The following is a 15,599-nucleotide window of genomic DNA, read 5'->3' on the forward strand; positions in this document are numbered from 1 at the left end:
TCAGACTGCCCTTCACACGGAATTTGACCCCTTCGTGACATTACAGCTCGACTACAATTTGTTGTTTGTTCAAAACTGCAGATTCCTCAACATCTCCACATATTGCGCGTGAATGGGTTCGAATCCTGGCCCGGCACTAAGGTTTAAGTCATGAATTATCAATCTCTAGCATGAGAACACCTATCTGCTATTGGATAATAATTTTGATTTTTAATGCATTTTCATTCGTTGTCAACACTAAAGATATCTGACGTTTTCGACTCCCAGTGAGACATATAACTATTTGCAAGATCACTGTAAGTTCAAGGATGTTATTCGGAGCTGCTGGTGGAGAAAATTTCGTTAGCTGACCTCTGTTTGTGTGTAGTCAACAACGATATGTGTTTGGGTTCGATTCCCAGTCAGCACTGAACTCTTCGTCATATTATTTCTAGTTCAAACATGCTTACATGTTGCTGCTGGTGTAACAAACCCATATTTTACGTTCGTTTTCTTTAGAATATAATAGCGATAGAGGCCGGGTTGGAGTCCCAGGAAGGAAAAAAATTAATGTTTCATCTCGTCATTTCAGTTAAAACATCTAGCTACTGCCGAGAAAATCCGATATGTCACGGTTGATTGTGCTTCGATAACAATCCGATTAGGTTCTGGATTCGAATCCCTGTCGAACACAAAGCCTTACCTCACGGCATTTCAAGTAAGTTACTTGTGAAGAAGTAATATTTAACATCTCTCGTAGTTCGTTAACACGTTAACAGGGACAATAGTTGCTGGCTAGGAATTCGCGTCCGTTAAAAATGTTTATGTTATGTAATTTAAAGTTGATATTTGCTAACTTATCCTGTCTAAAATCGAGGTATATTACTTTGTGTATGCCTAGTCAGGAAATCTTAGTCTGCATGACCTGGGTTTGAATCCATATGCAGAACGAGACAGTTCGTCGTGTCATTTGAAGTTCATACATATTCTCAACTAGTTGCTCGTGAATAACTCAAATTTTTAATGTCATTTTGTGTTAAATGACAAGTACGGTATGTTACTTTGAAGAGGAAACCATGAATATGACGAACTTACTACGTGCATTACCTATCTGCCGTAATAATGAGAGTGGTAACATTTCAGGTATGTCTTTTATTGCAATAAATGTGAGCTTACAAGCCTTAAGGACAGTCTTGTCTGTGATATTTCCAGTATCGTGGTATTACTTTACATCTTGAGTTATTGCAATACAGAGCAGTGTTTTCAAGTGGTGACTTGTTGGAGCCATTTTCAGTAGTTAAACGACTGTACCAAGGAGAGATTAGAGGACCTGCTAGACAGCTGCGTTATGTGGGTTGCATGCGAATCAGGCGAAATGCAATTCAGGTCGTTCGGATACTTTTGAGCATGACTGTACTTCCAACATGATGGATGTCCGGCACATAGCTCACCTGTGGTTGAAGCGGTACTGAATAGCGTATTTCATGACAGGTGGATTGGTCGTGAAGCACCATACCATGCCCGAATGTTCACCGCATCTGACGTCCCCGGATTTCTTTCTGTAGGGAAAGTTGAAGGATATTTGCCATCGTGACCCACCAACAACGCCTGACAACATGCGTCAGCGCATTGTCAATGCACGTGCAAACATTATGGTAGGCGAACTACTCACTGTTGAGAGGAATGTCGTTACACGTATTACCAAATGCATTGCAGCTGACGGACATCATTTTGAACATTTATTGCCTTACTGTGGTATTTACAGGTAATCACGCTGTAACAGCATGCGTTCTCAGAAATGACAAGTTCACAAAGGTACATGCATCACGTTGGAACAACCGAAATAAAATGTTCAAACATACCTAAGTTATGTATTTTAATTTAAAAAACCTACCTGTTACCAACTGTTCGTCTAAAATTGGGAGCCATATGTTTGTGACTATTACAGCGCCATCTATCACAAAGCGAAAAAAGTGGTCCAACTAAAACATTCATATTTCTTTACGTACTACACGAATATGTAATAAAAATGGGGGTTCCTGTTTTAAAAAACGCAGTTAATATCCGTTTGACCCATGGCAGCGCCATCTAGTTGACCAACCATAGCGCCATCTGGTTTCCCCCTTCGAGCTAGACAAGTTTCGTTCTTTGTAGTTTTTTCGTTTGGCGCTTATTTCGTGAGATATATGGCTCGGTCACTATCAATGGACCACCCTGTTGGTTCTACTGAGCATTCATCAATGGAGTAGAAGGAGTTGGCCACCAATAAATCCTTTAGGCTTCTCTTAAACTGAATTTCATTGGCTGTTAAGCTTTTTATGGCTGCTGGCAAGTTATTGAAATTGTGTGTTCCTGAATAATACACACCTTTTTGTACAAGAGTAAGTGACTTTAAATCCTTGTGAAGATTATTCTTATTTCTGGTACTGATTCCATGAATTGAGCTGTTGGTTTCAAAAAGTGATATATTTTTAATGACAAATTTCATTAAGGAATAAATATATTGGGAAGCAGTAGTTAGAATTCCTAGTCCCCTAAACAAACTTCTGCAGGATGTTCTTGAGTTCACACCACGTATAACTCTTACTGCACGTTTTTGTGCCCTGAAAACTTTGGCTTGGCTTGATGAATTACCCCAAAAAATAATCCCATATGACATTACAGAATGAAAGTAAGAGATCTGTGAAGATGCTTTAGCAGTTCTATGGTGTGCTCCTCCCAGTTGAATTTATTATCAAGCTGTAATCCCAAGAATATAACACTGTCCACTTCTTCTATCTTCTTGTCATTGTATGTTAGGCATATACTCGTGGGACACCTCTTACAAGTTCTGAACTGCATGTAATGTGTTTTTTTTTTTTTTTTCAAAGTTTAGTGACAAAGAATTGGCTAGGAACTGTTTATTAATGTCCACAAATATTTTATGAGCCGATCTTTCTAAGACTACACTTGATTTGCTATTTATTGCAATGTTTGTATCATCGGGAAGAAAAGCGAAATTGGCGTCTGGTAATGTTACTGATGAAAGGTCATTGATATACACAAGAAAAAGTAAGGGCCCTAAAATGGAACCTTGTGGGACCCCCACATGTAATTACAGTATCTACCAGCCTCGAAGTATCTGCAAGTGAATAGTTTTGCGACGGGGAACACTTATCATGTGCTTAACACGCTATTTCTGCAGACGACGAATGTGTAAATATAAAATGACGTACGACAAAATACCCAGAGTGCTCTTCAGTTGCTGCCAACTTAACTGGACATTTTCACTATTCTGTGTATAACTACCTGGGGAATTTTCTCGGTTAGCTATCCCCGTATTTAGCTTGTGATTGTACAAGCAGACCTCAAAAAACACTGCCTGACTGATTTGTAGCAAACTCATTCTACAATATAACGAAATTAATCAACTGTAACATGTAACTGTAACTAGCCTCTTTTTTTCTTTTAAATTATCAACTGTGTAGTATTATTTGTTTGACGTTATCCATTGCCGTAATGGTTAATGACAATAAAATTATTATTATTATTATTAACGTACAATTTCATGTAGTACATAGCACGAGATAGAGAGAATCGATATTTTATATCTCCAACGATCTTTGTTTTGTCATGTTGGCAGCCCATAGATCGAGCGGAATTACGAATTTAAATTGATGTGTGTTTGCTCTCTGTATGCAGTTTTGTGTTGATGAGTTAATTGTTATTATTGATCAAATCTTTGCATCTTGGTTGGTCGTTACTTACTGTTTATCCGCAAACGTAAAATATGTACGAGATTTTTGGAAACGGGGAAGCAGTAACTGTTCGTAAGAATAATAGTATTCCGAAGCCGCATCTTAGCAGTTCTATACCTATCAAAGGTAAGCCGTAATACGATTTAACTAATAATTGCTGTTCGTGTACTGTTGTTCGCTTCAAATGATAAATTTTTATTGTTCATTTGTACATCGCGTTACATAAATTCCACTGTGATATAAGAGTTAAGGGTCCCCTACAAACTACTTCTGTGAAGTACGGTATTGTATTATTCATAATGCTAATTTATTCACGCTGCTGTTTGTGGAAATTACTTTTGGTTGCGTTATATCTTAATAGCAGCTATTTGACACCTATCATTTTTTTCAGTCATGGTTTTTACGTATTTTCAGGTGAGCTAAATCAGAAATTGAGACCTCTGAGTTTAGGAAGCAGCAAAATAGTTCTTGGCGATGTCAGCAACAAAGTGAAAAATACGCTTACAGCAGATACTCAGTCCCATCTGCGTTCCCTGTCACCTAACAAATCAATAAAAAAAACTTTGTTTTCTGAAGGTCATATCCATGGTGACCATTCAGCGAAGGAATCTGGTATTCAAATCAGTAAAAGGGACAAGTCTCCTAAGAAAGTAAAGACCCAGTTCACACCAAAGCCAATAGCCAAGAGTTCAACTCTTGGGGCAACAAAAGTTTCAATATTTGTAGATACTTGGAATGATGGTTGTCAGGAGCCATCAGATCCCGAATTAGATGAAGTATTTCTTCCCAATCAGAATGAATTGGATACTTGTGACCTGGAAGTATCGCCACAGAAGATCTATGGGTGCTGTGAAGGATGTGAGACACCAGATGACAGTGCTGGTATGTGCTGGCTTCTTAGTAATATTTCTTTTGGATTAGAATAATACCAATATATATTGTTCACATTGTGATTGGAGTGCATAATAAGTTAATAAATGAAAAGAAATTGAAAGTAAAAATGCAAGGAACAGGAAGTAACTGAAATATACTGCTGGACTCACTAATGTACGAGTCACTAGTGTACACACTGCTGGAAACAATATAAAACTTATTATAGCCTACACCGAAAATAATGTCTTAAATATTTAAAAGCTTGCTAATTACTGAGAATTTAGTTTTTTTCTTCTATGTTCAGAATGTTGTGCTATCTGTTTAGTGTGTTGGAATTTATTTGTGGCACACACATTATGATTATTATGTGATCGCTGGTGGGGAGGTTAGGATAGTTCTGTCCCTCCCATTTTTCCCAAAAACCCCATCCCATACAAGAACTGCTCTGATTGAGCAGCTCATTTTTAGCGAGTATACTTGGTACCTTTTGAAATAATGGTTTATGTTGCCAGGTGGAGCGATATAAAACTGGGTTTCTTGTGCATACTGTCACTTTTGCAGTGTACACTGTAACACTGACAGGTTGACTAAAATTATGGACAAGTCAATGAATTTTTGCTGTGTGACCCTTGAAATTTATCATAAAGTTTTCTACTTTTCCATTGCCTGTACTTATGTTCATAAGTAATTCATGTCCATGCAGGCTAAATATTCGATTTCATTGTCTAACATTCAGTAATTGTAACTAGTAGGCCTATGTCAAAAGTGCCAATGTTGATGAAAAATCTTAAACCAGGTGGTGCAAGGCAGTGCAATGGTTAAGACATGGAAGTGCAATTTGGATGGAGTAGGGCTGGAATCAGCCATTGACTATCCCCTAAATCTCTTAGGATTGATACTGGTATTATGCATTTGGAATTGTCATAGGCAAATTTGTTACATGACCATAGCCTATCTTTGACCTTTTGACATTTGGAAGGCGACGTTCTCAAAAAGATTGCTGAATGATTCTTTGCAGCCTGTTGCCTGTTTGCACCCTTTCACTTGGGCTGAAATATGTATAATTCAAATCTGCGACTCATTTTAAGAGCTACTGATGCCCTTGGTATACCTTTTATTCAAGCAGTAGTAAAATTGAAGTCGGAGTACTTCATTGAACCTGTTGCTCCTTTTGGCATCAGCAAGACACTGTAATCGGTTGTTCATGCAATTTAGCATCACATTCCCCATAGAGATATAACCTGCAATATGTTTCATGCATGTTAATTACAGATAAATTGTTGCTTGTTTGTGTTTTACTGATACAGCATACATTTTAATAAAACTACAGACATTCTTTACTGTGTGGTATATGTGTAACATCTGTTATGAAGCATTGGTAAGAAATGCCCCATGCAGAAATCACTTGAGTGCTAAGACACTTCAATTCACGTTTTATTGTATAAATGGAAAAATGCATGAGCTAAGGATAAGCTTTGCCACAAATCGGTGGTGGTGGTGGTGGTGGTGGAGGAGGAGGAGGAGGAGGAGGAGGAGGCGGCGGCGGCGGCGGCATCGGTAGCAGTAAGACTAACACTGTTGGTACTCATATCATTTTTAATTCTGTTAATATATTTATCATATTAAAATTATTGTTATTTCTCAGGTAATAATGGTGTGAAAACTACTGTGTGAAAACCTGGTCCAGTGTAAAAAGATGGCATAAAGGCCCTAAGCTGATCAGGTTAAATAAAAATATGTGAAGTATTCAGATGAAACAGTCACGCGTTGCCCATAATTTGATTCACTGCGCCTAAGGGTACCACAAGTGGTACAAATAATAGTCAATCAGTTTGTGTGTATCCTGTGCTTCTTTTATGTGAACATTAATTACAGTGAGTCATTGCCCCTAGAGAGAGATTGCTGTTTTCTAAGTATACTGTTTATTCTTAGGTGCAGTGAATAAAAATCGGCAGTTGTGTGTTCGTTTTGTTGCTAACCTTACGTGGAGAGTTTCAGACGTGTGGGTCACAGATTGATCAAGTTTTGCAAGGATGCTGTATATTGAAAATAAAGACACACATTTCGGCTTTTTGCTAGACACTCCCTAGTTTTTGGGAAAGATTAAGGTCAAAGTTGATGACAGAAAATCATATTTTCTCCGCTATACATTGAAAGATCATTTTAAACATTTTCATTAATATAATACTGGGTCCAAACTTAATAATGTTGGAGTTACTAACATTTTTGTGTGTAGCTTGGATAGCCTTAAATCATCGTGTTTAGCAGAAGCAGGTTGGTGATCGAGCACTCAAGGCATTAGACAACCAACGTGCTTGATTCTTAGTCATGACATTGTCTGATGGTATTCTGATAATCTGAATACTTTTTTATAAAACCATATGATGAAAGACAGGTATCAAACTGTTTGTGGGTCAATGCACGCATTTAGATAGCCCTGTCTCATAATTCTGTGCTCCGCTGTGATTTCTCATGATTTTCGAGTCATACGATGAAATTTTTTACCTCTCGGAGAAAGTAAATGTCTCAGGTTGACAAAGGGAGGTACATTTCAGTGGTATCACTATAATCACACCTCCTGATACGTTTTACTTCCAAAGGTAAGAACGGTGTTTGCATTATCAGAATATTATTAAACACGTTTGGGGGGGGGGATTAGATCTAGAGAAACACCACAACCACGAATCAAACACGGAGCAGCCGGTTGATAACCTAATGCCTACACTGCTTGACTGCCAACCTTGCATTTCATGACGAGTACACAGGCAACAGCATGAAAATATCGAGCATTATTAACGTTACACCCCATGTTATATTAATAAAAAGATTGTATTTAGACGATCTTTTGAGGTACAGGATTGGAAATATTGTTTTTCACCTCAACTTTGACCAGGTTCACCTCCCCCCCTTTTCAGAAAAAACTGGTGAGTTTGTGACAAAACACTTGTCTCCTTATTTTCAATACAGAATGTCCTTGTAAAACTTAATCAAAATCGGTGACCCACATGCCGGACCCTCCCTTACTCGTCAGTAAATATTTATTTATTTATTTATTTATTTATTTTTATTTTTTTTTTTTTTTTTTTTTTTTTTTTTTTTTTTTTTTTTTTTTTTTTTTTTTTTTTTTTTTTTTTTTTTTAAATAAAGGTTCTTGGTAACCATAGGTATCTGTTGAGAGGCCAGCAAACATATGGTTCCTGGAGAGGGACACTCTTTTCAGTGTTGCAGGGGTAACAGTCTGGTTGACTGATAGTCCTGGTCTTGTAATATCCAACAACATGGCCTTACTGAGCTGGCACAGCCAACGATTGAAACCAAGGGAAAGCTACAGCAGCTATTTTTTCTAAGGGCATGCAACTCTACTGTATGGTTAAATGATGATGTCATTCTCTTGAGTAAAATATTTTGGAGGAAGAAAATTCCCCAGTCAGATCTCCAGGTGGGTACTATTCTCTCAGATGTCATCATAAAAACTAATCTGGCACTCCATGGGTTGGAGCATGGAATATTAATCCCTTAATCAACTAGCAAGGCTAGAAAATTTATTAAGGGATGTGGATAAGTGTAGATTAGATATAGTGGGAATTAGTGAAGTTCAGTTGCAGGAGGAACACGACTTCCGATCAGGTGAGTGCAGGGTTACAAATACAAAATCCAATTGGGGTAATGCAGGTGTAGGTCTACTGATGAGTAAGAAAATAGGAATAAAGGTAACCTACTATGAACAGCATAGCAAACACATTGTCATAGCCACATAGACGTGAAGCTAACACCCACCGCAGTAGTACAAGATTGTCAACTAAAAATGTGTGTGATGAAGAGATTGAAAAAATATGAATGGTGAGATAAACGAAATACTTCAGATAGTTGACGGAGACAAAAATTTAATTGTGGTGGTGGTGGTGGGGGGGGGGGGGGGTTCCGTTCAGTAGAAGGAAAAAGAAGAGAAAGAAAAATAGCAACTGAATATGGCGCGGGGAAAGGAATAAAAGAAGAAGCCACGTGGTAGAATTTTCCACAGAACATAATTCAATCATTGCTAATGCTTGGTTTAAGAACCATGAAAGGAGGTTGTGTACTTGGAAACACCAGAAAGTTTCGGATTAATTATATAATGGTAGGTCTGGGTCTGAAGATATTGCCTGAATCAAATGTTGACTCTCACCTCAATTTATTGGTTATGAACTGTAGATTAAAACTAAATAAATGGACCTGGGTAGCTTGAAAGAACCAGAGGGTGAGTGTTTCAGAGGGAGCATTAGCCAAAGATTGACTAGAACATGTTAAAGAAATACAGTAGAAGACGAATGGGCATTTTTGAGAGACAAAATTGTGATGGCAGCAGGGGATCACTTAGGTGAAATAATGAGGCAGACATCCATGGTTATCACTCGAGATAATGAACATAACCAATGAAAGAAGAAAATATAAAAATGCAGCTGATAAAGCAGGCGAAAGAGAATACAAATGTTTAAAAATGAGATTGAGAGGAAATTCAGGATGGCTAAGCAGGAATGGTTAGAGGACAGATGTAAGGAATTGGAAGCAAAATAGATAACTCCTATAGGAAAATTAAAAGAGGGCTTTGGAGAAAAGAGAAGCAGTTTTATGAGTGTCAAGGGCTTAGATGGAAAATTAGTACCAACCAAAGAAGGTAAAGGTGGAAGAATATGTAAAGCTCCTATACAAGGGAGACGAACTTGCAGGCCGTATTATAGGAAGGGAAAGGGACATAGATGAATATGAAATAGGTATGAGAAGAATTGGACAGAGCACTGAAAGACCTCAGGCAAAACTAGGCCCCTGGAGTAGACTGCATTCCATCGGAACTACTGAGAGCCTGGAGAAAGCCAACCATGACAAAACTACGCTAAACTGTCCATTCCATTCAAATATGGGTGCTGAATTATTAAGTGTGTCTAAAATTTAATTGCATAGGGACTACATTTCATTAAATCCAAAGATACAGTCATTTTCATAGAAAACTTAGTTCTTGAGTGTGCATGTATACAGTAGTATCACTCACCATTAAACTTGCCCAAAATCTTTTAGTTGTCGCATCAATGACGTGATGCTGGCATGCAACTGCTTTACAAGCATTACATCACATCAGTAATGCATGTGTGTTAGTTGCGTAGTGTACTCCAGGAAAACGTTCACAGCTTCAGCATCAGCGGTGTGTGACATTTTCATGCTATTTCCTCCTTTTTTCGTCTCTCCCCTTTTGTCATCAATTTTCTACGCACTTTCAGTTATCATTTCTTCATCTGTTTACCTGACAGTTTCCCCCATTCAACCACTTAGCAACATATTCTTCATTAATGTCTCCTTGTGAGATGTGTAACATTATAATTAATTAATGGCGTTGTTGTACACGTCATTTCTGCTTGACGGACTAGGGGCTGGACTACTTAGGACCAGATTAGTGAGAATTTAGTGTATTCCATCTGGTTTACAAATGTAGGAGACTGGTGAAATATCCCAGACTTCAAGAATAGTGTGATACTTCCAGTTCCAAGGAAAGCAGGTGTTGACATGTGTGAATATTGCTGAACTATCTGTTTAATAAGTCATGGTTGCAAAATACTAACACATATTCTTTACAGAAGAATGGAAAAATTGGTAGAAGCTGAACACAGGGAAGATTTGTATGGTTTCCAGAGAAATGTAGGGACACGTGAGCCATTCCTGACTCTAGAACTTCTGTTCTAATGATAGGTTAGGGAAAGGCAAATCTACTACTGTTATAGAATTTGTAGACTTGGACAAAGCTTTTGACAGAGTTGACTGGAAAACCCTCTTTGAAATTCGGAAAGTGGCAGGGGCAGGTAAAATACAGGGAGCAAAAGACTATTTACAATTCGTACAGACAATAGATGGCAGGTACACATTTCAAGGGGCATGAAAGGAAAGCAGTGGTTGGAAAGGGAATGAGACAGGGTTGTAGCTGATCCCCTGTGTTATTCAATTTGTACATTGAGCAAGCAGTAAAGGAAGCCAAAGAAAAATTTGCTGAAGGAATTAAATGTTCAGGGGAAAGAAATAAAAACTTCGAGGTTTGTCGATTACATTGTAATTGCCAGAGACAGTAAAGGGCTTGGAAGAGCAGATGTACAGAATGTACATTGCCTTGAAAAGAGGTTATAAGACGAACACCAACAAAAGCAACACAAGATTAATTATATGTAGTCAAATTAAATCAAGTGATGCCGAGGGAATTAGATAAGGAAATGAAACACTATAAGTAGTAGATGAATTTCACTATTTGGATAGTAAAGTAACTAATGACAGCCAAAGTAGAGAGGGTATAATACTGGGCTTGCTCAGGATAGAGTAGGTTGGAGAGCTGCATCAAACCAGCCTTACGACTGAAAACCACACCAATGACACAGTTGTAAACCTTAAATTTTTTTTTCTCCTTATGAGAAGTTTTGTCATGCCCTACCCCTCCCAATGATTACAGGGTCTCAAAGCAAGAGTTATCATGACGTTGAATGTTGTGTAGCAAGTAACTGAGGTGAGCAAATACACATTGGCTGCAGCTTTGTAAAAGCTTATGCTGCAGAGCAGTGCACGTCATACCATATCAGAGATTTTTGCATACAGTAAGGATGGACTGCAAATGTTGCGCATTTAATGCCTATTTGCCAGTGTGCAAATAATGTTCAGACAATATGCCACAATAATTCTGTCCAGAAACAGCTAGGTAAATTCCAAGAATGTTTGCCAATTGAAGCCGCAGGGTGCAAACGATATATATCGAAAATGCAATTCTAAATTGATCACGTGACTGTGGTGGCTGGCATTATGATAAATTATTTGAGAGATGCTAGCAGAACCCAAATGATTTATGATGGTAGTGAGTGGGATGCCTGGTATTGTAGACGTTTCTTCGGCCGATTGCCTCAAGTGGAGGAATCTAATTCCATGCTTATGCAATGTAGAAAATTGTTTGAATTTTTGTTGGAAAAGTGACACACTACCCATATTTTTGCGTGACATTGCCAGAGTCTATGCAGGTTATGACAAAAAGGGAATGTTTCCCATAGTGTACACATCAAATGGACTTTCTCATAAAGACAACATTGGCAACAAATGAGGTAAGCCGTTTCCTTTGTAATTGAAACGCTCTTTTGTTGTTGCTGTAGTGACCACTATAAACACACTCCATGACACCTGCCACCACAGTCGCATGATCGATTTAGAATCGCACATTCGGTATCCGTTGTTTTAAGCTTGCCGCTTCGATAGGCAAACTTGCTTGGAAATTACCAACACCTGTAACCTTTCATAGGCATCTGCAAAAGGGGACACTTGCACCTCCCTGGAATTTGGGTGCAGGGTTTTCAAAAGAAATTCACAAACTTTAGGGACGGGTTCCTTACACCAAAACAAAGGGAAGAAGTTCATATAAACATATGTTCGAAAATCTTCAGTTTTGAATTATTAATGAAAGTTTACCTCAAACGGCCTTCCAGTTACAACCAAACAACTTCATTTATCATTGCACTAGTTCGACTCATTGTAACCTAGATGGTGTTGTATTGCTGGGGAAACTTGTTTACGTACATCTGTCATCAACATTTCCATTTTTGCGTGTACTGAAGGTAGTGCGTTAACTGAAAGTGCAGCTATATTAGACAGCATTTCCAAACTGAAGGCAACAGTGTCATCCGATCTTTGGTGGTACGTATAGTCAAGTTGCTGAGATAAAGGGTCATTACACCACTGGCCATTGATGGAGGAAGATCACATGTTACTCATATGCCTGACGAGGAAGAGCATATTCTACAGGCTGTCAAAGAAGAGTCCCATATCGGTGCAATACAAGTGCCCTGGTATGTAATACATCTTCATGTTCAGCATGGAGCCAACACTTAACAGGCCGATCACAGTCCTCTTGCTACAAGACAGATCAGACATCTGCACCAGTTTAATGGGCCGGCTGGAATTGTAAGTGACTGTCTGGTAGAGCCATACATTCTCCCAGCACACCTTACAGGTGTTGTCTACTGGGTCTTTATTCATAACACCGTCAAAGACCTGCTAGGTGACGAACCTCTGCAAATAAGAAGAAACATGCAGTTTGTGCATGCTGTAGCTGCTCCACATTTCATCCCCAATGTTCGGGATGCACTGGCTGGTGTCTACCATGATAGATAGACAGGTAGAGGAGGACCAGTTCTGTGGCCTGCATGTTCCGTCCAACCTCAGTCCTTTGGATTCTTATCTCTGGGAACACCTTAAACAATTGGTCTGTGCAGCAGACAACCTGGATGCAGAAACCCTTCGTCGACGTGTCGTTGAAGCCTGCGAAACTGTTCGAAACTGGCAGGGAGGATTGGAAAGGGTATTACAATCCATGATTCGATGAGTGCACATGTGTTCAGAGGCAAGAGGAGGACGTGTCGATCACTTTTTGAGTGTGTGTATTGATGAGTTCCAAACAGCTAGAGTGTAAACTTTCATTAATAACTTGAAAACGAAGGAATTTTAGACACATGAAAATTCAGGAGTAAGGAAGAAACTGCTTAAGAGCAGTATATGTTGTTGTTGTTGTTGTTGTTACCACAGTTGTCTTCTTCACTGAACCAAGTTTTATTTCGTACGTCATTAACTCTGTGATTGACATTTGCTTTCGTGTATAAAAGTAGCTAACATTGTAATATTAGTGCTGCCTGCTAATAAACTCTTGACTACGTTGGCAGCAAAAGAAAGCTGTCAGTGTCACTCAAGAGTACCTTAGACTGGTATTGTTGCAGCAAGCTGTCCGTGAACCACCACATGCAATGTTTTAAAGGTGTAAGAAAATAATATTGCTCATTTGCCAAAGGGTAACACAGTTATTTTATTTGCTCCTGTAATTATGCTTTTTATGTATTTTGTAGGTGGTTGGTTGCTGGAACCTTTGTGGGATAATAAAGACGACCTTGCTAGGATAATTAATCTGGAACCAAGCCCTGAGATAGAACCAGACTTTCCAGGTGTTGAACATTTCAGTGCACAAAATCCAACAGATGAAAATAATTTTGGTAAGTTATTCATTCATATGTAAAATTATTTTATGACACAGCAATATTATGAAAAAGATAAGAGTGCTACTCACCATACAAAGGGGATGTTAAGTTGCATAAAGGCATGACAAAAAGACTGCTATAAATTTTAGCTTTCACCAAAAGGCCTTCTTCTAAAATTTAAACACACGTATTCATACAAGCTCAACTCTCACATACAACTGCTGTCCATTTCCACTGCAGCCGGACTTAGTTGCAATTGCACCTGATGGAAGCAGCAGTCCAGTGGTGTCAGATAAGGCGGCGGCATGGGGTGGGGAGAGGAGGAAATAGCAGGGTGGGGGAGTTGTAATGCTGCTAGTGGGAGCGTGTAGGGACGTGGTGGGGCAGCGTAGGGTTTCTGGGTGCAGTTGGTGAGATTTGGGTATGAGGGGCGTGAAGGGGGGGGGGGGGGCAAGGACTAGTAGGTGTGACTCTTTAACAATTACTGTTCCTTTACCACACAGCACCCTGCTCATCGCTATTGTTACCATCTCCCTCTATGCTAACATCAATAATGCTCATGGCCTTGTCTCTGTTGAACACTACCTTCCACCAACACCCGACGCTCCAAACCTACATTGCCTTTTCTGGTCACCATGACCAACTATATCCTTGTCCACAATTACTTCTTTGAAGGAAACACCGCCAAACAAATCCATGGTACAGCAATAGACACCCACCTGGCACCATCTTATGCTAATCTATTCATGGGCTAGTAATAACTCCATGTAGACAGTGGCCACCTATTCCATACAGCCTGGCCACCCATGGCTGTTGCATCTGCAGTGATGAGCAGTCCCTCTCTAAATACACCCAGGGTGTCACTGGGGCCTTCATAGTCCAAAATTTCTCATCCAGCCGTGTTTAGAAAAATGTCTGCCATTCTTAGCCTCTCTAGTCACCTACCACCTCTCATGTACCCATCCTCCATCCACAAAGGAGTACTCTCCTTGTGACTCAGTTCCACCCAGCACTGGGGCAGGTGAAACACATTCTCCAACAGTTTTTCGAATACCTCGTGGCATGCCTGGAAACGAGAAATATCGTACACACTGTTCTTTTCACCCTTCCAAAGCAGTATTCTGCTGCTCACCAAAACTACTCAGTACCCTTGTCTGTCCCTCCTCCACTCCTGGCCCAACCCCTTGCCCCGTGGAAATCCCTGCAATAGACCTAGATGCCAGAGCATCCAGCCATCCTGATTTAGGTTTTCCGTGATTTCCCCAAATCACTTCAGGCAAAACCTGGGATGGTTCCTTTGAAACAGTTCAACCGATTTCCTTCCTGTCCTTCCCTAATTCGAGCTTGTGCTACTTCAGTCCCTTTACAGGCATCTCGTATTCCATCAAAGGCAGGGCTATCTGTGAAAGCAGTTATGTGATGTACAAACTGTGCTGCATCACTGTTCTGTGTTCTATGTGGGCAAGACAGCCAGCAAGCTGTCTGTTCATGTGAACGGCCACTGACAGAGTGCCCAAGAGACAGCTGGACCATCCAGTTACTGAACATGCTGCCCAACACAATGTGCCCCACTTCAATGACTGCATCACACCTGCACCATCTGGATCTTTCCTAACACCACCAGCTTTTCTGAATTGCTGTATATCATATGTTCCCGTAACCCCTATGGTCTCAATCTTTAGTAGTCCATATCCTTTGCTTACCTATCACCTTCCCTGCTCCCACTCCAGTACAACAAAGCCTTCAATTTCACCTATGCACCCACTAGTCCTTTTCTCCTTCTTTACTTCTCTCATTTCCTGATACCCCATCCCACAAACCTCCCAATTACAGCTTGCAGCACTACCCTGTCTCCCTACCATTTCTGCACTCTCTCACAAGTAGCAGTACACCTTCCCTCAAACCCCTGCCCCCACCCCCTCTGTTATTTCCGCCTTCCCCTCCCCACTCCATACCTCCTCCATATCCCATTATCAGATTGCTGCTTCCATCA

General features: G+C 39.7%; 1 protein-coding gene across 1 annotated transcript in view; it reads left to right on the forward strand.

The window, feature by feature from the left end:
• Positions 1–3,609: 3,609 nt before the first annotated feature.
• Positions 3,610–15,599, forward strand: part of LOC124777308 — a 37,170-nt gene continuing 25,180 nt past the window's right edge. Inside the window, exons 1-3 of the mRNA XM_047252663.1 lie at positions 3,610–3,842; positions 4,131–4,598; positions 13,478–13,621. Of these exons, the coding sequence (XP_047108619.1) occupies positions 3,749–3,842; positions 4,131–4,598; positions 13,478–13,621 (706 nt within the window). The 5' untranslated portion in view covers positions 3,610–3,748. The remainder of the gene's footprint in view (positions 3,843–4,130; positions 4,599–13,477; positions 13,622–15,599) is intronic.

The sequence above is a fragment of the Schistocerca piceifrons genome, chromosome 2, assembly GCF_021461385.2.
Source record: "Schistocerca piceifrons isolate TAMUIC-IGC-003096 chromosome 2, iqSchPice1.1, whole genome shotgun sequence".
In the NCBI taxonomy this organism is placed as follows: domain Eukaryota; kingdom Metazoa; phylum Arthropoda; class Insecta; order Orthoptera; family Acrididae; genus Schistocerca; species Schistocerca piceifrons.